At 48.7% G+C, this 24,655-nt stretch overlaps 1 protein-coding gene across 1 annotated transcript; it reads right to left on the bottom strand.

The window, feature by feature from the left end:
• Positions 1 to 482: 482 nt before the first annotated feature.
• On the bottom strand, positions 483 to 24,597 carry abce1 (ATP-binding cassette, sub-family E (OABP), member 1). Its single transcript, XM_056300251.1, has 19 exons — positions 24,449 to 24,597; positions 23,474 to 23,612; positions 16,260 to 16,345; positions 15,921 to 16,018; positions 15,227 to 15,344; positions 14,421 to 14,558; positions 14,110 to 14,179; positions 13,650 to 13,746; positions 12,005 to 12,094; positions 11,643 to 11,764; positions 10,769 to 10,893; positions 10,566 to 10,662; positions 10,420 to 10,479; positions 10,249 to 10,307; positions 3,379 to 3,489; positions 3,127 to 3,269; positions 2,162 to 2,284; positions 1,796 to 1,907; positions 483 to 857 (listed from the first exon to the last, which is right to left on the bottom strand). The coding sequence occupies exons 2-19, from the start codon at positions 23,574 to 23,576 to the stop codon at positions 810 to 812; spliced, it is 1,800 nt and encodes a 599-aa protein (XP_056156226.1). The 5' UTR covers positions 23,577 to 23,612; positions 24,449 to 24,597; the 3' UTR covers positions 483 to 809.
• Positions 24,598 to 24,655: the final 58 nt, after the last annotated feature.

Raw genomic sequence — 24,655 nt, 5'->3', positions numbered from 1 at the left:
CTCAGTCTGTGTAGGCGCGTCCACACGGTTTGTCTGACATCTCCCCGACTCGTGTTAGACTTGTTTCTCTAGTTCAGCTGCACCTCTTGCACCATCGGTTCATGGTACTTGACCTCACCTTGTACTAAACCTTGCTCCACCCAACCTCAAACTGAAGAGGTCTGATCAGCAAACCTAACCAAAAACAGCTGTGCAGGTTTCTGGGGGCTTTAAAAGGGTCAACTAAAGGATGCTGGTTTAGTTCAGGATACTGGTTTTGTAACCGATACTGGTTTGGCTCATGATACTGGTTTAGTAAGTGATACCTTCTATGAAATGGCTCATTACATTGATGACTAACCACTGACAGGTCAGTAATTTGCATCAGGACATGGATTAATACACCAACTTGTCTTCAGTGTGACTGCTCTCCTGAGATTTGATGACATCACATCCTGTGTCGGACACCCAACAAGTAAGTAGAGGAAGCAGTCGGGCTCTAGTTGCAGGTTGTATCAGCTGTGTTTATTGTAAATACAGAAGTGTTACAGAATGGTTCACACTGCTCAGAACGTTGCTGGCTGTGAACGCAGCCCGGTATGGACAGGCCGAGTGACAGGATGCCACGATTTCATTTGAAACACACCACCACATTGCCGGCAGTTGAATGTCGCTCAGTGTGTAAAGGGCTGAGTGTTACACACTGAAACACTTGTGGATGCTGGAGTCCGTTGAACGCAGCCCCGGGCCAGGCGCTGTATTGGTTGTAGTTATTGGTTGCAGTTAGGGTCAGCGTTTCACAACGTTAATGACAGCCAACAGAGGGCCCTCTAATCATCCAGGAAGAAATAGTTTCCGCTCTTCTTCTGTTCTGTGTCCTGGAAGACAGAGGTCAAAGGTCACCAGGGAGACAGAAACGCTAAGGTCTGTGTGTACTTAGACAACGCTGGAGCAGAGCGGCGTGCATGAGGACTGGATGTTATAAAAATGAAATATATTTACTTTTTCAAAAAATATACTTCCATGGCCATTAAATACTGTGTAACTTAAACTATAACCCCTTAATGAAATGTATTTAATTATAAAATAAAAGCACAGGGGAGCAGCGCACAGAATCCATTCCTGGTGAGATGCAGGAGGAGCCCCGCCCGGAGACACCCCCCAGAACCTCCGTGTGCCGAGCTATCTGGCTCTCATATTTTGTTTATTTTTGCATTTTTAACTTTTTCTCTCCAATTGTACTTGGCCAATTACCCCGCTCTTCCCGAGCCGTCCCGGTCTCTGCTCCACCCCCTCTGCTGATCCAGGAGGGCTGCAGACTACCACATGTCTCCTCCCATACATGTGGAGGCACCAGCCGCTTCTTTTCACCTGACAGTGAGGAGTTTCACGTGGGAGGGTCACGCTATTCCCCCCGCCCCGACTGACCAGAGGAGGCGCTACTGCAGCGACCAGGACACATACCCACATCCACCTTCCCACCCGCAGACACGGCCATTTGTGTCTGTAGGGACGCCCGACCAAGCCGGCGGTAACACAGGGATTCAAACCGGTGATCCCCGTGTTGGTAGGCAACGGAATAGACCGCTACGCCATCCGGACGCCCACTCTCATATAATTATAATAATACAATAGATGTCAATGACATAGTTACTTTAAAATTAGGTTCATTTAATTGATGAGTAACAGCTTTCTACTAAGTTACATTGTATTGCATTCCCATGAAATGATATTTTGTTTAAAGGTAAACACATTTCATCCATCAGTTAGTTTTCAGTACGTTTTGTAACGTCCACCCTCACAGATGTGTGTGTACCTTGATAGAGTTGAGCTTATTTATCCTTGGCCTGAAGTTGTTGGGGTCTCTTCTAAATGTGATCTCCAGCAGAGACAAGAACCTGTTCATCCCCGCCAGCAGACTCTGAGGACTAGACAGCGAGAGAGTGACAGACCGAGCAACAGACAGAGAGCAATAGAGAGAGAAAAAATCAATTTAAGTAAAAACAGAAAACAGTAAATAGTTTATTTTCAAGGTGTCCTTACAGGGGGCGCTATACTCCTTCTTACTGGGAACTAGCACACAGCTGTCATCAGTGACTACATTCAGTTGGTTTCTTTTTATCAGGTATGTGTGTATCACTGTGTATATGTATTTGTGTGTGTGTGTGTGTGAGAGAGTTACGTGTTGGCAGAGGTGTTTTTGGAAGGTATCCCATCAAACACGATGACCCGGTCAGCGAGGTACGTCGCCATGATGAAGTCGTGTTCCACCACAAACGCTGTCTTCTTAGCATGCAGGATGTACCTACACACACACACACATTATTCTGAGTCAGCGGTAGGAAAACGGCAACACACAACATGAAAGGTGACTGTGGTCGTGAGCCGTTTCCCTGCCTGGCTCAAGAGAATCCAGCAGACCCAGACTGATCCTGCTCAGATCTGTTCTCTTGGATTTGAAGGAAAAGAGTTTTGTTAAACCTGGATCTCATTTTCCATCCTCCCTGTAGACTGTTACTGCACACCGCTGCCTCACCGTGGAGGATCTGGAGCCCAGCCAGACACTCTGCTTCACAACGGCACCCGTAGGACAACTAATACACAGGTTCAAATACCTCACATTTTTATTGTCAGAATGAATCCAGACCATTGACTTCAGCAAATCAAAGCCTTGTCAGTTCAGGGTATGCAGCATTTACTGATGCTTCTATATAGCTGCTACGCCATGTCTGTAGTTCTCGCTGGGAGGGCGGAGGGCTGGTTGGGGCAGATCCTGACGGGGGTTTTGGAGGTCTCTGCTCAGGACCAGAGAAACAGCTGTCCATAATAAAGAGCACGGAGGGCTGGTTGGGGCAGACCATGACGGGGGTTTTGGAGGTCTCTGCTCAGGACCAGAGAAACAGCTGTCCATAACAAAGAGCACGCTAGCGGGAAAAGTGTCTGTGCTTAAGCCTGACCAGGCTGGATAAAGGTTATTTTAGTGAGGCGTTTCCCCGGGGGGGGATGTAGCACGTGGGTAGAAGGGAAACCGGTCCAGTACACACCGAGTACTCGCTCTGCCTTTAAGAATATCAGATGTTACATGAAGACACCCTGAGACATTGGACTCATGAAACCGTGTGCTGCAGATGACATGTACTACTGTACCTCTTAATGACCCGGGCAGCCATTAGTCGCTGTTCGGAGTCCAGGTAGGCGGAGGGCTCGTCTATCAGATAAACATCAGCAGGTTTCCCCAAACACAGAGTCAGAGCTACTCTCTGCAGCTCTCCTCCAGACAGGTTCTGCACCTGCACACACACAACACCACACACAGGCTGCTTACATCCAGACTGCTTATGTAGGAGTTGTGTGTGTACAGGCTGCTTATGTAGGAGTTGTGTGTGTGTCCACACTTACATCCTGGTCTATGATGCTCTCGATCTGCATGGGCTTCATGACGTCGGTGATGAACTGGGGGTGTGTGTAGGCGTCTCGGATCTTCTCATGAAGCAAAGCCCTCACACTTCCCTGAGGACACACAACACACCCCACCTCAAACCAGAGCTCACGTCACCTTTTCCACACCTGGAACCTTCACAAGTCTCTGACATTACCAAACATCTGTCCAGGTTCACCGAGGAAGACGATACTGACAAATCTTCATCACAGAACTTTGTTCCAAGAACACTCACACAGTAACTAAATCCAAATTTTTTTTTTAAAAAGCGTGCAACAGTTGTTTCTAGAAGGTGATTTGTTAAAACTGATGAAAACCGTAAAGCTTAAAGTCTTTGAACGCAGCCCACTGTGATGGTTAAACTCCAGTTCCATCACGCCTGCCTGAGTTCAAACCCAAGCACCAAACAAACAAACAAACACTAAACAAACAAACAAACAAACACCTTCTGTTAATCGTTTCCTTCTCCATCATGGTTTTAATGTTAAAACGAACATTTCATCAACATTTTGGACATAGTATCACCAGATGGTTTTGGACACGGTATCACCAGATGGTTTTGGACACGGTATCACCAGATGGTTTTGGACGCGGTATCGCCAGATGGTTTCGGACGCGGTATCGCCAGATGGTTTTGGACGCGGTATCACCAGATGGTTTTGGACATAGTATCACCAGATGGTTTTGGACATAGTATCACCAGATGGTTTTGGACGCGGTATCACCAGATGGTTTTGGACGCGGTATCACCAGATGGTTTTGGACATAGTATCACCAGATGGTTTTGGACGCGGTATCGCCAGATGGTTTCGGACGCGGTATCGCCAGATGGTTTTGGACGCGGTATCACCAGATGGTTTTGGACATAGTATCACCAGATGGTTTTGGACATAGTATCACCAGATGGTTTTGGACGCGGTATCACCAGATGGTTTTGGACGCGGTATCACCAGATGGTTTTGGACATAGTATCACCAGATGGTTTTGAACGCGGTATCGCCAGATGGTTTTGGACATAGTATCACCAGATGGTTTCGGACATGGTATCACCAGATGGTTTTGGACACGGTATCACCAGATGGTTTTGGACATAGTATCACCAGATGGTTTTGGATGCGGTATCACCAGATGGTTTTGGACGCGGTATCACCAGATGGTTTTGGACATAGTATCACCAGATGGTTTCGGACATGGTATCACCAGATGGTTTTGGACACGGTATCACCAGATAGTTTTGGACGCGGTATCACCAGAAGGTTTTGGACATAGTATCACCAGATGGTTTTGGACACGGTATCACCAGATAGTTTTGAACGCGGTATCGCCAGATGGTTTTGGATGCGGTATCGCCAGATGGTTTTGGACACGGTATCGCCAGATGGTTTTGGACACGGTATCGCCAGATGGTTTTGGACGCGGTATCACCAGATGGTTTTGGATGCGGTATCGCCAGATGGTTTTGGACACGGTATCGCCAGATGGTTTTGGACACGGTATCGCCAGATGGTTTTGGACACGGTATCGCCAGATGGTTTTGGACGCGGTATCACCAGAAGGTTTTGAACGCGGTATCACCAGATGGTTTTGGATGCGGTATCGCCAGATGGTTTTGGACACGGTATCGCCAGATGGTTTTGGATGCGGTATCACCAGATGGTTTTGGACACGGTATCGCCAGATGGTTTTGGATGCGGTATCACCAGATGGTTTTGGACACGGTATCGCCAGATGGTTTTGGACGCGGTATCGCCAGATGGTTTTGGACGCGGTATCACCAGATGGTTTTGGATGCGGTATCGCCAGATGGTTTTGGACACGGTATCACCAGATGGTTTCGGACGCGGTATCGCCAGATGGTTTTGGACGCGGTATCACCAGATGGTTTTGAACGCGGTATCACCAGATGGTTTTGGACACGGTATCGCCAGATGGTTTTGGACGCGGTATCGCCAGATGGTTTTGGACACGGTATCGCCAGATGGTTTTGGACACGGTATCGCCAGATGGTTTTGAACGCGGTATCGCCAGATGGTTTTGGACATAGTATCACCAGATGGTTTTGGATGCGGTATCACCAGATGGTTTTGGATGCGGTATCGCCAGATGGTTTTGGACACGGTATCACCAGATGGTTTTGGACATAGTATCACCAGATGGTTTTGGACACGGTATCACCAGATGGTTTTGGACATAGTATCACCAGATGGTTTTGGATGTGGTATCACCAGAAGGTTTTGAACGCGGTATCGCCAGATGGTTTTGGACGCGGTATCGCCAGATGGTTTTGGACACGGTATCGCCAGATGGTTTTGGACGCGGTATCACCAGATGGTTTTGGATGCGGTATCACCAGATGGTTTTGGATGCGGTATCGCCAGATGGTTTTGGACACGGTATCACCAGATGGTTTTGGATGCGGTATCGCCAGATGGTTTTGGACACGGTATCGCCAGATGGTTTTGGACACGGTATCACCAGATGGTTTTGGACACGGTATCGCCAGATGGTTTTGAACGCGGTATCACCAGATGGTTTTGGATGCGGTATCGCCAGATGGTTTTGGACGCGGTATCGCCAGATGGTTTTGGACACGGTATCGCCAGATGGTTTTGGACATAGTATCGCCAGATGGTTTTGGATGCGGTATCACCAGATGGTTTTGGACACGGTATCACCAGATGGTTTTGGACGCGGTATCACCAGATGGTTTTGGACGCGGTATCGCCAGATGGTTTTGGACACGGTATCGCCAGATGGTTTTGGACATAGTATCACCAGATGGTTTTGGATGCGGTATCACCAGAAGGTTTTGAACGCGGTATCGCCAGATGGTTTTGGACGCGGTATCGCCAGATGGTTTTGGACATAGTATCGCCAGATGGTTTTGGATGCGGTATCACCAGATGGTTTTGGACGCGGTATCACCAGATGGTTTTGGACATAGTATCACCAGATGGTTTTGGACGCGGTATCGCCAGATGGTTTTGGACGCGGTATCGCCAGATGGTTTCGGACGCGGTATCGCCAGATGGTTTCGGACGCGGTATCGCCAGATGGTTTTGGACGCGGTATCGCCAGATGGTTTTGGACGCGGTATCACCAGATGGTTTTGGACGCGGTATCACCAGATGGTTTTGGACATAGTATCGCCAGATGGTTTTGGACGCGGTATCGCCAGATGGTTTTGGACGCGGTATCGCCAGATGGTTTTGGACGCGGTATCGCCAGATGGTTTTGGACACGGTATCGCCAGATGGTTTTGGACACAGTATCGCCAGATGGTTTTGGATGCGGTATCACCAGATGGTTTTGGACACGGTATCACCAGATGGTTTTGGACGCAGTATCACCAGATGGTTTTGGACGCGGTATCGCCAGATGGTTTTGGACACGGTATCGCCAGATGGTTTTGGACATAGTATCACCAGATGGTTTTGGATGCGGTATCACCAGAAGGTTTTGAACGCGGTATCGCCAGATGGTTTTGGACGCGGTATCACCAGATGGTTTTGAACGCGGTATCACCAGATGGTTTTGGACATAGTATCACCAGATGGTTTTGGACGCGGTATCGCCAGATGGTTTCGGACGCGGTATCGCCAGATGGTTTCGGACGCGGTATCGCCAGATGGTTTCGGACGCGGTATCGCCAGATGGTTTTGGACATGGTATCGCCAGATGGTTTTGGACACGGTATCGCCAGATGGTTTTGGACGCGGTATCGCCAGATGGTTTTGGACATAGTATCACCAGATGGTTTTGGACGCGGTATCGCCAGATGGCTTTGGACGCGGTATCGCCAGATGGTTTTGGACGCGGTATCGCCAGATGGTTTTGGACGCGGTATCGCCAGATGGTTTTGGACGCGGTATCGCCAGATGGTTTTGGACGCGGTATCACCAGATGGTTTTGGACGCGGTATCACCAGATGGTTTTGGACATAGTATCGCCAGATGGTTTTGGACGCGGTATCGCCAGATGGTTTTGGACGCGGTATCGCCAGATGGTTTTGGACGCGGTATCGCCAGATGGTTTTGGACGCGGTATCGCCAGATGGTTTTGGACGCGGTATCACCAGATGGTTTTGGACGCGGTATCGCCAGATGGTTTTGGACGCGGTATCACCAGATGGTTTTGGACATAGTATCGCCAGATGGTTTCGGACGCGGTATCGCCAGATGGTTTTGGACGCGGTATCGCCAGATGGTTTTGGACGCGGTATCGCCAGATGGTTTTGGACGCGGTATCGCCAGATGGTTTTGGATGCGGTATCACCAGATGGTTTTGGACGCGGTATCGCCAGATGGTTTTGGACATAGTATCGCCAGATGGTTTTGGACATAGTATCGCCAGATGGTTTTGGACGCGGTATCGCCAGATGGTTTTGGACGCGGTATCGCCAGATGGTTTCGGACGCGGTATCACCAGATGGTTTTGGACGCGGTATCGCCAGATGGTTTTGGACATAGTATCGCCAGATGGTTTTGGACGCGGTATCGCCAGATGGTTTTGGACGCGGTATCGCCAGATGGTTTTGGACGCGGTATCGCCAGATGGTTTTGGACGCGGTATCGCCAGATGGTTTTGGACGCGGTATCGCCAGATGGTTTTGGACGCGGTATCGCCAGATGGTTTCGGACGCGGTATCGCCAGATGGTTTCGGACGCGGTATCGCCAGATGGTTTCGGACGCGGTATCGCCAGATGGTTTCGGACGCGGTATCGCCAGATGGTTTCGGACGCGGTATCGCCAGATGGTTTTGGACGCGGTATCGCCAGATGGTTTTGGACGCGGTATCGCCAGATGGTTTCGGACGCGGTATCGCCAGATGGTTTCGGACACGGTATCGCCAGATGGTTTTGGACGCGGTATCGCCAGATGGTTTTGGACGCGGTATCGCCAGATGGTTTTGGACGCGGTATCACCAGATGGTTTTGGACGCGGTATCACCAGATGGTTTTGGACACGGTATCACCAGAAGGATTTGAACGCGGTATCACCAGAAGGTTTTGGACGCGGTATCGCCAGATGGTTTTGGACGCGGTATCGCCAGATGGTTTTGGACGCGGTATCGCCAGATGGTTTTGGACGCGGTATCGCCAGATGGTTTTGGATGCGGTATCACCAGATGGTTTTGGACGCGGTATCGCCAGATGGTTTTGCAGCCCCGCCGCTGTTCCGTGATGTAATCTTGGATGTTCACGTCAGAATGATGTGGTATGACTGGAAAACAGTCAGGAGATCATCACATGTAGAACCGCTGACCGTCCCTGAGGAGGGATGGTCTTCACCTAATGGCCCAGCCGCTCACATCTCAACAGGTAACATGTTTTACTCTGTGTGTTCCGGTGTGGGAAGATGGCGGCCTCACCCAGTACCGTCCATGCAGTGTCTTTGTTCACGTCTGCGTCTAATACCCCTTGTCCACTACATGGTACTGGCTCGACCCGACTCAGAGTGTCGTTTTCCATTACTGTTACAGTACCCCTCAGTGTAGCTGGTCTGCATGGATTTTGGTACCCGCTCCAGTTTTTTTGGAACCTCGATAAAGGTGGTACCAGAAAAGCGGTAACAGTTACCAAAATGCCGGTACTTTCCAGTAATGGATAATGAAAAAGTCAAGTGGCGTTGAGCCGGAACCATGTAGTGGAAACGGGACGTAAGTTTGTGTCTTCGTTTGATGGCTGGGGCAGCTGGTGCTGGATAGGTTGGGGGAGTCTAGTCTGCTGTCCTGTGGACCCAGGGCCCTGCCTGGAGCTGCGCCCGAGCAGAAAACACCAGGGCGGTCTGACAGGATGCAGAAGCGGGGCAGGCTAAGCTAACTGCTAGCCCATGCAGTCCGGCAGTTCCAACAGTCATCCTGGCATTCGCTCTCTTGGACAGCGAATTTTTTTTTTTGATATGTTGTCTATATGTGTTTTGTAGTTTTTTCTAGTTTGGGTATGTGTGTTCTTGTAGTTTGGATGTATTGTTGTCTTTGTGTTGCACTGCTGTGGGCTGAGGGAAACAACATTTCGTTTCATTTCATGTACGCAGGTGCATGGAATGAAACGACAAATAAATATTCCTGACTTTAATGCCACCAGCCAGTGTCTGTACACCTCACCCACATCTGACCACATGTCTGACCACATGTCTGACCGCAACCACCTGGTTTTAGGTTTACATTAATAGAATAACTTATTCTGCCTTCTGGATGGTTTATTTTTATATGGTCTTTGGTGTGCTTGTATTTTGCTATTCCTATTTTGTCCTGGGGCGGCACGGTGGCCCAGTGGTCAGCACGGTCGCCTCACAGCAAGAAGGTCCTGGGTTCGAGCCCCGGGGCAGTCCAACCTTGGGGGTCGTCCCGGGTCGTCCTCTGTGTGGAGTTTGCATGTTCTCCCTGTGTCTGCGTGGGTTTCCTCCGGGGGCTCCGGTTTCCTCCCACAGTCCAAAGACATGTAGGTCAGGTGAACCGGCCGTACTAAACTGTCCCTAGATATGAATGTGTGTGAGCCCTGTGTGATGGCCTGGCGGCCTGTCCAAGGTGTCTCCCTGCCTGCCGCCCAGTGACTGCTGGGATAAACTCCAGCATCCCCGCGACCCTGACAGCAGGACAAGTGGTTGGGATAATGGATGGATGGATGGATGTTTTTTCCTGTACTGTTCTCGTGTTTTTCTTCTATATTTGTGAATGTTTTATACTTCCACTGGAACACATTTTGTGCTCCTTGCTTGAAAAGTGCTATTCAAATAAAATGATTATGATGACTGTTATTATTAATATAACATTATCACGTTTAACATCACTTTAGAAACACACTGAGATGATGATGAAGAACACCTACCTTAAACTTGGGGCTGATGGTCTGAGGTTTGTAGCTCACGTTCAGAATGGGAACGTCACCTGAGGAAGAACGAGACAAGAAACTGTCAACTGCATTTCCTATAAAACACAGCACATTGTAATATGTGTCAGAGAGAGAGAGAGAGTGTGTGTGTGTGTGTGAGAAACCCACCTCCCCCATCAGGTCTGAGTGCTCCAGCCAACATCCTAATAAAGGTCGTCTTCCCTGTGCCTGAAGACAAACACAAATACAGGTCCCACACATGGAAGTACACATGGAAGTATACAAACACACAGACTAACACACACAGAGCGTACCGTTCTCTCCTAACATCACCATGATCTCAGAGTCTGTGAATTCTCCCTCCTTAATTTTCAGGATGAACTCTCCCATGGTCTTCTGCATGCTGGGATACTGAAACAGATCCTCTGTCAGTGTTTTGCTGAAGGCAGACATCACTGCTGTCAAAAACTCAAGGAAGACAACGACAGGAGACGCACAGAGACAACAGCTTTTTCACCTGGTAATGTCGGAGTCTCTTCACCTCCTCCTCGTTGGCTGTCTCAGCCACTTTGAAGACCAGTGAGGTCTCTCGGAACCTCAGGTTCTCTGTGGGAACGTATCCATCCAAGAAGATGTTGATACCTGGGGAGGAGAAAGAACTAGAAACTCATCACCTGAAAGCTTCCAGGCTGCAATCCTGAAGATTTACATGCAAAAAAGTGTTCACTTCTATTCCATCTGATCTGTCGTCAAGGCAATATCTATCCATGAACATCTGACCCTGAAGACTTCAGCACTATGTGATGTGGATGGTGGGTGTCTGGTAGGACTCTGCCAAGAAAATTGACAGGGTGCTAAGTGTTTTCAATCTTCATCATCGCAGCCAAATGAGGAAGAAGGCAGGTAGTGTCGAGTTTGCAGAAGTCAGCTCAAGTCAGGTCAATTTTATCTGTATAGCCCAATATGACAAATTACAAACTGCCTCAAGGGGCTTTACAGCAACACAAGATCCTGTTGCTAGTCATCCAACCAGAAGTGAAGGTGTCGTGTCTCACCAGGAGATGTGACAGAACAAGCTGGTAGAAGACTTTACCAACACATAGTACAGCATCAGTAAGTAAAACTCAGGTTCCACCAGGTTTTTTTGGGTTGTTTCTGACACAGCAGCCCTGCTGACCCTCATTCATTTAGAAAGGAGCTCAGCCCACACTCACCTCACCACCACCTACATAGAGACACGGGTTCAGTCAACCCAGAGGCTCCAGGTTTGTGGCTTCAACTAGTTTTGTATTTAGACATTTGATAGTACCTGATAGTAGGCATACTTTGCCTTTAATTCGAAACAAGAGCTTAACATTCGGTCAAATACGGCATGTGTGTGTGTATCCTACCCTCTCTGACGCTGAAAGGCATGGTGACCACTCCGTAGGCGCTGGGGACGCCATACAGACAGCAGATGAAGTCTGACAGGTAGTCCAACACGCTGAGGTCATGTTCCACCACGATAATAAACCTAGACCATACACACACCTGTTTGAGAATCTATGGTACGAGTGATTTCACGTGACAAACCAACGGTGGCTATTCCATGTTGTTACTCAGGAAGTACCGACTGTAAATGAACACAAAACTCAGCTTGTGTGTAGATACAAACCAGAACGACAGTGATGCCACACACACAGGAATAGATCATGGGCTGAAGTTTAAAGGTTGGGTAAAATACAGTGTTAAATCAATAACGAAGGGTTCTTACCTATCAGGTGTGATGAGGGATCGGATGGTAATGGCGGCCTTTAGCCTTTGTTTTACATCCAGGTAACTGGAAGGCTCATCAAACATGAAACTACAGCAGGGAAACAGAGACCAAGACAGAAAATACAACAGATCTATGTAAAGTCTGGGGAGGAAGACAGCAGGCGACAGCAGAAGCATAACTTCACAGCAAAGTCCAATCTTGGCTTTTTCCTGGGATTGTCTTTGGTCTGAAAGTGTCTGCGGTGGTGTTAATGGGTCTCACAGAATCTCAGCATTCACACGTTTGACATGTTGAGACAAACACGCCACGTTAAACACAATCAGCGAAAATTGATGTGTGTGTTGCGTCGATGGCAGTTTAGACGGTGGTTTGGCGTCATAGCGGTCAAATACTTCATCTTCTGCTGCTGTGTAGCTGCAGTGAGGAGTGGCTGATGAAGAACAATGGCAGAAAGCAACCGCATGTTGTGTAAATGGTGGAGACACAAAGTAACAACACATGGCAGTGGTGCTCACTAATTTTCTTAGGAGAGCCACTTACGAGTAAGACCATTCCTCAGAGCCACAGAGCTTGCAAAACATTTCGCAAATACAAAACTACACACATAGGCTATACGTCTACCCATGATCCCACGCTGTTACGTAGCCTACAATGACGTATTTTCAGTATGCTGCCATCTGCTGGATAATTCATTTCAATGTGCTAAAACAGGACACAAACGGAACCTATAGAAGTAAGTTATAGCTATGTTCTTGTTGTTATCAGTGGATCTAGATGAGGCACAAAACAAAGTCTCACGAGCCGCATGCGGTTCGCGAGCCATGTAAAGAGTAACACTGACACATGGGAATGGTCTAGTACAGCCGCCATTTTATCAAAGCCAGTGTGAAGCAGGAGGTGAGGATATTCATCATTCATTCATTCATTCATCATCAGCCACTTCTCCCGGGTCGGGTCGTGGTGGCAGCAAGCTAAGTAGGGCACTCCAGACGTCCCCCTCCCCGGCAACGCCCTCCAGCTCCTCCTGGGGATCCCAAGATGTTCCCAGGACAGATTGGACATGTAGTCCCTCCAGCGAGTCCTGGGTCTACCCCGGGGTCTCCTCCCAGTTGGCCGTGCCCGGTAAACCTCCAAAGGAAGGAGCCCAGGAGGCATCCTGATCAGATGCCCGAACCACCTCAACTGGCTCCTTTCGACGTGAAGGAGCAGCGGCTCTACTCTGAGCTCCCTCCGGATGTCTGAGCTCCTCACCCTATCTCTAAGGCTGAGCCCAGACACCCTACGGAGGAAACTCATTTCAGCTGCTTGTATCCGCGATCTCACCCTTTCAGTCACTACCCAAAGCTCATGACCATAGGTGAGGGTTGGAACGAAGACTGACTGGTAAATTGAGAGCTTTGCCTTCCGGCTCAGCTCCCTCTTCACCACAACGGTCCGGTACACCGTCCACATTACTGCGCAGCATCAGCAGTAATGAGGTGAGGATACACAGGACTAAAATACAGCGATTCTTCTGACTGTGTGGGAAAGGAGCTCTTATCAACAATCTCAGGATTTCAAAGCCAGGAAAAGACCACAGACTTTGCTGTGAAAGAGGATTTAGAGAAGAGTTCAAGGAGTGAATGAACGAGAGAATCTTTACATGTCAGCCTTCTGGATGCAGACCACAGCACAGGCAAACCTCTGCAGCTCTCCTCCAGAGAGCTCCTCCACATTTCTTTCCCGAAGGTGGCTCAGATCTGCCCAGCAAAACCAGACATAAAAAACAACCAATCAGAAAACAGACAAAAAACAGAAGCTATTGTAACACATAAGTAAATGTATCAAACCTTCACCTAAACAGAGGTTTTTTTTATCACAGTTACTAATAAAGCTTTCTATTTTGGAAAGTGCTAAACAAATCAAATATGTCCGACATACTGTCCATTAGACAGTATGTCTGATAACAAACTTTAACACAGCCAATTTCCCCACAGAGACCATTTAATCTAATCTTCATGTTTCTGTGCACACAGGTTCACACTAGGGAATGTGAGTGGGTGGGTGGGTGGCTGAGTGAGTGAGTGAGTAATTGATTGAGTGGGTGGGTGGGTTGGTGTTACCGAGCTGTTCACAAACGAGTTCCTGAGTATCTGTGTCGTCTTTTCTGCTGAGGATGGCTCCTACCGACCCCTGGTGGCAGAAACAAGGAATTACAACAATTACAACATCAATACGGCTTTCTAACAAATTATAACCAAACTATAACCACAGAGTCACACAGGTCATCATCACTGTGACAAAGACCAGCTTCTGTAAAAACGGTGTGTAGTTGATGAAATAAGGGATCTGAATTTACTTCGACCTTCTTGGTGACATTTTCATTTAACAGTAGTCCTGACCTTTGATCTTCTGGTTGTGTTCCTATCTTTACCTTGACGGTCTTTGGGATCTGATCGACGTACTGCGGTTTGACGATGGCTCGCAGGTCGTCCTCCAGGATCTTGGTGAAGTAGTTCTGCAGCTCAGAACCTCTGAAATATGTCAGAATCTCCTGCCAGTCTGGAGGGTTCTGGCAGACAGACGGGAAAAAGGCAAGAAAGACAAGCCAGACAAGGAAACCGAAAGAGAACAAGGAAGACAGAGTCAGACAGACTAACAGAACAAACATCAATTTTCAACCATATGGTTTAGTCAATTGTCCCCCCCCCTTTCTCCCTAATTGTACTTGGGCAGTTACCCTCTGGCGATCTGGGGAGGGCTGCAGACTACCACATGCGTCTTCCAATACATGTGGAGTCACCAGCCACTTCTTTTCACCTGACAGTGAGGAGTTTCACCAGGGGGACACAGCGCATGGGAGGATGACACTATCCCCCCCCCCCCCCAGTGCCCCCTGCCCCCGAACAGGCACCCCGACCAACCACAGGAGGCGCTAGTGCAGCGACCAGGACACATACCCACATCCGGCTTCCCACCCGCAGACATGGCCAATTGTGTACGTAGGGATGCCCGACCAAGCCGGAGGTAACACAGGGAATCGGAAAGGCGATCCCTGTGTTGGTAGGCAACGAAATAGACTGCTATGCTCCCCGGACACCCCTGTCAATTTTCTTTTGCTGTAATGTGTTTTGGTAGGCTGTGGACTAGAGGCTCAATTTAAGCCCTATAAATTGGGTGGGATTATTTACTGACTGCACAGCAGACTTCTGTGTCTGCTTGCTAACTCCAGTTACTCACATCATACTTTCCCAGGTTGGGCTTCTGTTTACCAGCCAGGATCTTCAGAGCCGTGGATTTACCGATACCGTTGGTCCCAACCAGACCAAGAACCTCACCGGGTCTGGGGATAGGCAGACTGGATGGGGACACACACACACACACACACACACACACACACACACATTTAGGGTATAGATTAAGTGTCTTTGCTTTTTTCAGGACATCACAGATTGAAAACTGTGTGTGGAAGTCGGTATACAACAAGCTATCTGATTGGTCAAATATAGCTGTCTTGGTTTCTATACTGGCCCTGATAGAAACCTTGAGTCTGTAGGGAGAAGTTTTGTTTTATTTGGCTTTGTGATGCATTTATCTTTGACATGTTGTAATAAACTGTAAAATCTCTCTTCTCTTGTCCACATCAGCGCCCCCTGCAGTTGGGAGGGGTTCTGAGTCTTATTAAAAGACACTAAGTTTGGGGTTCAAGCTGTATTCTTAGCCTGACACCCTGAAGCGTGTGTTTGCTAACTATTGCATTAAGATGTAAAACATATTTAGTGGGATTATGGAGAGTTCAGGTCTGCTGAAGGAACCCTGCTCCACCTCGTATCTGCAGCATCACCGTGGTAACCATATTCAGTACAAAGCGCCCTCTGGTGGATTCCTGCTCTGGCAAACATGCATGGATGCAGCATGTAGATAATGGGCGTACCGGTGTAGTTTGAAGGAGTTGGCACAGTATCTGTGGGTGGTCTCCTTCTCCAGGTTACTTGGCAGGTTGACAATTGATAGGGCCCCAAACGGACATTTCTACACAAAAGAATAACACACCAGCCGAGTAAAGATGTGACTCCATTATCTTTAACAATCAGTATTATTGTGGCAATAATACTGATTCTCAGTGAAATAATATTCTTACTAACTGTGATGACAGTATGAGTTGCTACTGTCAGTATGAGCATACAGTGTGAGAACATTAATCATTACTGTGATAATGTCTGAATCATTATTGGGAAGATAAGATTCACCATTACTATTAGCAGATCTTTACCTTGATGCAGATTCCACATCCTATACACAGAGACTCCGAGATCCAAACGATCTTACTCTGTGGTGTCACCTCAATACACAGCTTCCCTACACAAACACACACAAATCAACACATCAATCCACAGACAGACAAGCAACATTCCCGAAACTCAGTACAAATGTTGGGAAAACAGAACAAACTCGCATTTATACCAAACAGGATAAGACATGTCAGACTACATTCACACAAGACCCGACTTCCTCTTGCTGTTAATGCAGAGCATCAGGTCCTGTCATGGGAAACTATGGCTGGTGATACTATCTCATTGCATCTGGCTGACAGTGCCGGCCACATGGCCGGACATTAAAACATTTCCATCCTGGGGCATCTTGGTAGCGTGACGGTCTATTCCGTTGCCTACCAACACGGGGATCGCTGGTTCGAATCCCCGTGTTGCCTCCAGCTTGGTCGGGCGTCCTTACAGACACAGCTGGCCGTGTCTGCGGGTGGGAAGCTGGATGTGGGCATGTGTCCTGGTCGCTGCACTAGCGCCTACTCTGGTCGGTTGGGGGGCCTGTTCAGGAGGGAGGGGGAACTGGGGGGAATAGCGTGATCCTCCCACACGCTACGTCCCCCTGGTGAAACTCCTCACTGTCAGGTGAAAAGAAGCGGCTGGTGACTCCACATGTATGGGAGGAGGCATGTGGTAGTCTGCAGCCCTCCCCGGATCAGCAGAGGGGCTGGAGCAGAGACCGGGACGGGTCAGAAGAGTGGGGTAATTGGCTGGATACAACTGGGGAGAAAAACGGGGGGAAATAACATAAAAAATAAAAAAATCAGATATATCTGAGACTGACCAGCCGGTCACTGTTCATGGCCGATCAAGCTGAAAACTGGCTGATTCTGGTCACCGATCGATGGGTGCATCTCGACAATATAGAATAGTACACGATAACTCATATATGGAGCATATGGGTGTGTCAGCTGTTCATCAACCCGACGGACTGTGGAAAGAAACTCTTACTGAGACGGGTGGTGTGTGAATTGATACTCCGCTAACATTTTTTAGATGGAAGGAGTGAGAACAGAACATGAGCGGGGTGGCTGGTGTCCATCCATCCATCCATTATCCAAACCGCTTATCCAACCAGGGTCGCGGAATGCTGGAGCCTATCCCAGCAGTCATTGGGTGGCAGGCGGGCAGACACCCTGGACAGGTCGCCAGGCCATCACAGGGCCCACACATTCACACCTACGGGCAATTTAGTACGGCTGATTCACCTGACCTACATGTCTTTGGACCGTGGGAGGAAAGCGGAGCCCCCGCAGGAAACCCACACAGACACGGGGAGAACATGCAAACTCCACACAGAGGACGACCCGGGACGACCCCCAAAGTTGGACAACCCCGGGGCTCGAACCAGGACCTTCTTGCTGTGAGGCGACCGTGCTATCCGGGCTGGCTGGTGTCTTCATGTGAGAACAAGTGTATACTGTTTGCTGTACTGGTCCTATTAAAAGTAATAAAGACCTTTCATCTGGAGAAAGCTGCTCAAAGAGAAGTGTAATGCATGTTTAAAACTATTTTACCATCTTTACTTTAAATCTAAAAAAACAATACAGCCTTAAAAATGTGTGATAGACAACTATGTTGAGCCCCCCCGCGGGTCCCCAGCCGACCACTATTTTCCCCCAGCGGGACATTGTGTGCACTAGCAGAGGACCCTGCTCATTGGAAGCGGTGTCACCGGGCAGAAATAAACAAACAAATGAACCATTATTAAAATAAATCGCTGCTCTGTTTTCTTGTTGATTCGAATGGTAAGCCAATCAGAGTGCCGCGCTATCGCAAAGTGACAAACCTAGCAGAGCTCTGGGCCGGGTCAGACAAACCCGGAACGGCAGAGTACTCTTTCATTTTAGCTCCGCAGGAGTTCCCAGAGGTGCAGAACTAAACCGTCAAAAGCAGGAATACCGACGAGAGAGGACTGACATCCGAGGACCTGACCGTGAGGAACACGGGTAACGGCTCTCAGAGTCAACAGACGCAATGCTGCTGTGTGTTGGGCGGCTACGTTCGTAGAGGGTGGCCTCTGTTCTGGTAACGTGTGAATGTAGCTTCAGTCAGCTCAGTGGTACATTAGAGGGATTCAGACAATGAGGTGCTCATACTGATGACATTACACATCAAGAGAAAGAAGGGATGAAAAAGACAAGTAAGGAGGGGAATGACAGAATCATCCAGAACCGTCATGCGGCCACAGGAAGATTTGTTCCATCTACTGTCAGCACGCTGTGCGTCTGACCCAACCTTCACGCTACAGTGTGTTTGAAATGTTGACGATCTCACAAACTTTAGCTGACTTCACTGCAGCGCTCCAGGTAACAACAACAACAACAACAAAGTAGATATCTAGGAGCACCTGGCTCCTAAACCCCAAATATTTGGAAGCCAAATCAAACGTTTAGGAGCCATGACAGACTGATGTCATGTGCTACGCTGCTGAAGTGCCGCCTCACACTGCCGTCTCTCTGCCCTCTGTACCGCCTGCCTTCCTTTACTCTTGTGTACAATATACCGTAAGCGTACTACCATAAATACTTAAATGTCCAGTCTTCTTTTATTTTTACTTTTTCATTCAACTGAATCGGGCTGGGAGGACTCAAACGCCACCTCAGAACGTGTCGAGTTGGTCTCGGCGTCGCTGGCATCTGATGTAGGGGCGGCTGGGTGTCGACGGGCAGGGAGTGAGAGAAGCCCCGATATTCCTCATTTCACATTTAGTTAGCCGGCTAACCCTGGCTAATGCTAGCTAACTACACAGTAAGACACATTCCGGGTTGGAATCACACACGGGCTTTCCGGGAGCCCCCTTTTTTTTTTCTTTTTTTTTTTTCCTCCTTTTTCTCCCCAGTTGTATCAGGCTAATTACCCCACTCTTCTGAGCCGTCCTGGTCTCTGCTCCACCCCCTCTGCTGATCCGGGGAGGGCTGCAGACTACCACATGCCTCCTCCCATACATGTGGAGTCACCAGCCGCTTCGTTTCACCTGACAGTGAGGAGTTTCACCAGGGGAACGTAGCACGTGGAAGGATCACGCTATTCCCCCCGAACAGGTGCCCAAACCGACCACAGGAGGCGCTAGTGCAGCGACCAGGACACATACCCACATCCAGCTTCCCACCTGCAGACACGGCCAATTGTGTCTGTAGGGACGCCCGACCAAGCCGGAGGCAACACGGGGATTCTTACCGCTGAGCCCCGTGTTGGTAGGCAACGGAATAGACCGCAACGCCACCCGGGGTCCTCGTTATAACAATACTTTTAATGAGGCAGCCATAACAGTAGGCTTAACAGTGTAATACTCTGAAATGTTTGTCACAAAGAAATCACAAATCACTCAGAAATGCAATTATTATTTTTACGAATTACCGACACAGAAAAGAACGAAAACTAAATGAACGAACTGTAATAAACAGAACAAGGCAGTGCATTTATACTAACAGCAGCACAGCTGAGCTCTTCCAGCAGTTTGTCTTCCCTTTAACGGCCAACAGGAACTGAAGTGACGTCACTGCTGAGAGTGAGAGGCATGTCATGCGCCCAAGCTGAGACGGTATATATTTCCACATTTTAAAAGTGCAATCAAAAGTGTGGCATAGCGGTCTATTCCGTTGCCTACCAACACGAGGGTCTCCGGTTCAAATCCCCGTGTTACCTCCGGTTTGTTCGGGCGTCCCTACAGACACAACTGGCCGTGTCTGCAGGTGGGAAGCCGGATGTGGGTATGTGTCCTGGTCGCTGCACTAGCGCCTCCCCTGCTCGGTCAGGGTGCCTGTTCAGGGGGGAGGGGGAACTGGGGGGAATAGCGTGATCCTCCCACGCGCTACGTCCCCCTGGTGAAACTCCTCACTGTCAGGTGAAAAGAAGCGGCTGGTGACTCCACATGTATGGGAGGAGGCATGTGGTAGTCTGCAGCCCTCCCCGGATCAGCAGAGGGGGTGGAGCAGAGACCGGGACGGCTCGGAAGACTGGGACAATTGGCCAGGTACAATTGGGGAGAAAACGGGGAAAAAGTCCAAAACAAAAAAAAAAGGTGTAAATACAGTACAAGAATGTGCTGATAAAACGTATTTTTGCAGTTCTTCTTTATTGATAGCCTACATTTAGCAAAAAAAATAAAAAATATCCGAATCCCAAAATTTAAAACCAAATCCCTACCCAACGGACGAATATCCAGATAGCTAAATATTCAGGTCCTATGTACTACATACAGTTAATGCTGTCAATAACATTTCACCTCATCCAGAGAAACTCTGGCCACGCAGGCAACACAGACACAAAAACAATCCACCGCCACATGTTTTCATATCAGTCGAGCAACAAAACATCGACACAGTGAATCGGCCAATGGGTCGCACTACGCTTCTAAACAGACCAGACGCAGGTTCAATCACATGACAACATGGGAACCTGCCCACAGCCTCAACTGTTGGTCTTACACAAAACACAGGCGCACAAGACAACCGCCACATTCTAAACACAACACGCAACACCTGCTGCATGGTAACATATCCTGGCGGCAACAACATTATGATAATACACCACCATACCGTACCCATCACGCTTTTCTTCAACACCCTGCAAAACTACAGCTGAAACACCACAGCCCTGAATCAAATGACAATCAGTACCACACAAGACACAGCATACAGGAGCATAGCACACACGCCACACACTGCCTATACAATAGGCTAGCCTATCCTACATCATGCGGGTCAATCTGACAACAAGCACGAAAACCTTCCAGACCCATGGCACACCCGCCAAGTGTGAAGCCGATCGGATGAACGGTTGTCAAGAAAATCCAAGGACAGACAGAGACTCCTATTTTAGTTAGACTATTATTATTATTATTCCCAGGAATTTTAAACGTCCCTCTCAGGTCGTCCATCCCAGACAGCATCCGGATGTGGGCCACTTCAGGCAGTGATGCGGCACTGGTGGTCTTCTTCTGGCCCTGACAAAATGGATGTGAGCCTGAAGTGGCCCACATGTATAATAGCAAATATGGCCCAAATATACCAAATCACATGTGGGCCTTTTTTGGCAAAGATGTGGTGCTCTGGGCAACATGTAATCTGGATGTGACCCTGAAGTGGCCCGTGTGGTAAATGGTGAATATGGCCCAAGTATCACAAAACAAATATAGGCCACCCTTGGCAAATATGTGGCACATGCAGCATTGCTATGGCTTGGTTCTGGTCCAGATCTGGCAAACAGGAGCGGACCGCCCAAGTGCCATCATTCCACGCAGTATGTGGGCCGGATGACGTGTCAGGTGTGGGACGGGTCCGGGCCACAGCAATTTTGCTGTCTGGGATGAGTGAGCGAGTGACCATAAATTTGCAAAACAGCCCACGGCGGCCGCTGTGCAGCACCATGGTAACAACAGAATAGACCAGTTGCATCGCAGTTTTGGAACAGAATCACATAACAATCATAACAAAAAACATCAATAGTAGATAGGACTAGAGCCAGTACTCACAAACGCACAGCTCAAGCAAGTAAGTCCCTGATTCTTACCTAAATCAGAAGCAGCCACAGGGGCCTGGGGTCTTATTTTCACATTCCGATCCACAGACCGTTCAAAAATCCATCCATTCCATCCATTATTCAAGCCGCAAGCTGCTTATCCCAATCGGGGTCGCAGGGATGCTGGAGCCTATCCCAGCAGCCATTGGGCGGCAGGCGGGGAGACACCCTGGACAGGCCGCCAGTCCATCACAGGGCTGACACATTCACACCTCGGGACAATTTAGTATGTTCCAATTCACCTGACCTACATGTCTTTGGACTGTGGGAGGAAACCCACGCTGACACAGGGAGAACATGCAAACTCCATACAAAGGACGGCCCGGGATGACCCCCAAGATGGGACAACCCCGGGGTTCGAACCCAAGACCTTCTATCATTATCATTATCAAGGAGAGTCATAACATTCCATGTTGCCAATTTGAATGAGATCAAAAATACCCTTAAAAATACCGAATAAAATCAGTTTTCTAACTATTTACCATTCTTAAACCACATTAGATCACGTGTTAGCTAGCTAACTCAGTGAAGAGAAATTCAAATGGTGACGTTAACGTGTTTTGGGTTTTTTTTTTAGTGCATCCCCACACATAGACGGGTACAGCAGGAATAGACACAGCATTATGTTTATTATAGTGGAGACAAATGTTCGGAAACTGGAATGTCATGAGCGAATAAACACAACATTGGCATATTTTTACAACTATTATACATTTAAGGAACCTTAATGTACAGAAAAATAAAAATCTATAACCTGTGACACAAATATGGAGGATGTTTCAGAGTTCCCCCAAAATTTCTCAAAGTAGGCTCATGTCCCTTTCAAGGGAACCGAGCTCCCCTTAGCGCCCCCATAATTCGAACCCTGGCTACATCTAACTTCTCATTTCAAACTCCATTGAACTAAACTACATCAAGTTAAACACTGTTCATAAAGTTAACACTTCAAATGTTTAACCTGATAAACGTGACATTAAACTATCTTCAACCACTATTTCTGTTCATCTGTACAGCAGACGCTTCAACCACCGCAGGACAGCCGTGCAGAGAAGTTTATGTATTGGAAACCGTACAGGAGGTCACGCGAAAGGGCAGGTGGACGCAGGTGCAAGAGGAGATGAGAGTTCCATACACAAACAAAACGTACGGCCACTTCTATTTCTATTTTTTGCTTGTGGTTAATAGTGGCCACTGGTGACTGTCAGGAAAAAAAAAGGTCACAAAATTAAAAAGTTAGTCGCACTGGCGACCATTTAGTCGCCATCTGGAGCCCCGTACTGCTGCAAAAAGTGTCATGTGAGCTGTTCATGTCAAAGCTAAGGACAAATCTTGAGGTCAGGGGTAAAAGAAAATTGGACCAAATCCCTGAATTGGGCACGTGGTACAAACGTATAACCATCCTAAATCGCAGGGATTAAGACAATTGGCTAACTAACACTGTCTTGCTAGCTAATAATGACTTAACTCGAATTTTAGAAGGAGGGAAGGCTGAGCAGAAGGAAGGATGCTGGGAAAGAAAAAAGAGGGATTAAAGTAGAAAAGAGGGGTGTGGAAAAGTGAACTGCACGTGATTCTGAAGCTAACCAGAATGTGGTTCACACTGTTGTGACTGCTTCAGACAGAAGTAATGGATCCTCACCCATGCGCACCACAGGACAGCTCTTCTTGCACTCCTGACGGCATTTCTTGGGTTTGCACTTGTCATGGTTGACAATGGCGATCCTGGTGTTCTTATCCGCCATGGTGGGTTGACCGCACTGACAGCACGACCGGAGGAGCTGGGAGACAGAGAGAGAATGGACAGGAGACAAGATGAAGGGGGAGATTCAGGTGTATCTCCTCTACGCATATGGTTGAAGGAGTTTGCTGGGAATGTGAATATGGGGTACAGGCAGGGCAGGGGGGTATGAAGGAATAGGGGGGTAGGTGGGTGGGGGGGTATACAGAGGACAGATGATTCAGGTGTATCTCCTCTACGCATATGGTTGAAGGAGTTTGCTGGGAATGTGAATATGGGGTACAGGCAGGGCGTATGAAGGAATAGGGGGGTAGGTAGGTGGGGGGTGGGGGGTATACAGAGGACAGATGATTCTTAACTCAAACTCTTCCTCCATCCTCTGTTTCCCTTACAACGCTGTAAGCAGAAGGGTGGCGTTTGCAGACCTATGAATGAAGTGCGGACTATAATGGGCCACCAACAGCAACTACCGTCGTCCATTTTCATAGCCCTTGCTGGACCGTTTGGCTCGCCGAGGCTGAGTCACGGTGCGGAGCGGGTTAAACTGGCTGACAGCCGGCCAGTTAACACCCAACGTTAACTAACGGTCACCCCGCCGCCCCAACGTGTAACCGCATCAGTGGGATTCACCAGGCCAGCCAGCGGCGTCCCGCGCTGAGCCCGCGAGTTCAGCCCCCCCACCCCACCCCCGGGGGCCCCGCCGGCGGGCGAGGACGCGTTATAACCCCTGTAAACCGTCTTATTCCGTCTCGCTTTACGCAGCAGGCCCCGCGTCACACTGCCCCCCCCTCACCCCGACCAAGACGAGCGCTCGTTTCCGTGGCCGCGCGGAGCGAAAACGTCTACAAACCCGGCGCCGTAAGTGAAGTAACTCACCCCTGCTAGGCCCCCGTGGAGTCGCTTCTGGCGGAAGACGGATAAAAATGGACGTTTGGGGCAGATCTTTGTTAATAAACCACACCGCTGTTATTTTTTCCCAGCAACGTGTTCTTAGGAACCGGCTGGAAAGATGGCGCGAGATGCGCACTCAGACCGCGCCGGGCTGGGCCTTTAGTGACGTCACAAGCCTGCGACCGAACTCGG

This window comes from Lampris incognitus, chromosome 20, assembly GCF_029633865.1.
Source record: "Lampris incognitus isolate fLamInc1 chromosome 20, fLamInc1.hap2, whole genome shotgun sequence".
Lineage (NCBI taxonomy): Eukaryota > Metazoa > Chordata > Actinopteri > Lampriformes > Lampridae > Lampris > Lampris incognitus.
This window is presented reverse-complemented; position numbering and strand designations above follow the sequence as displayed.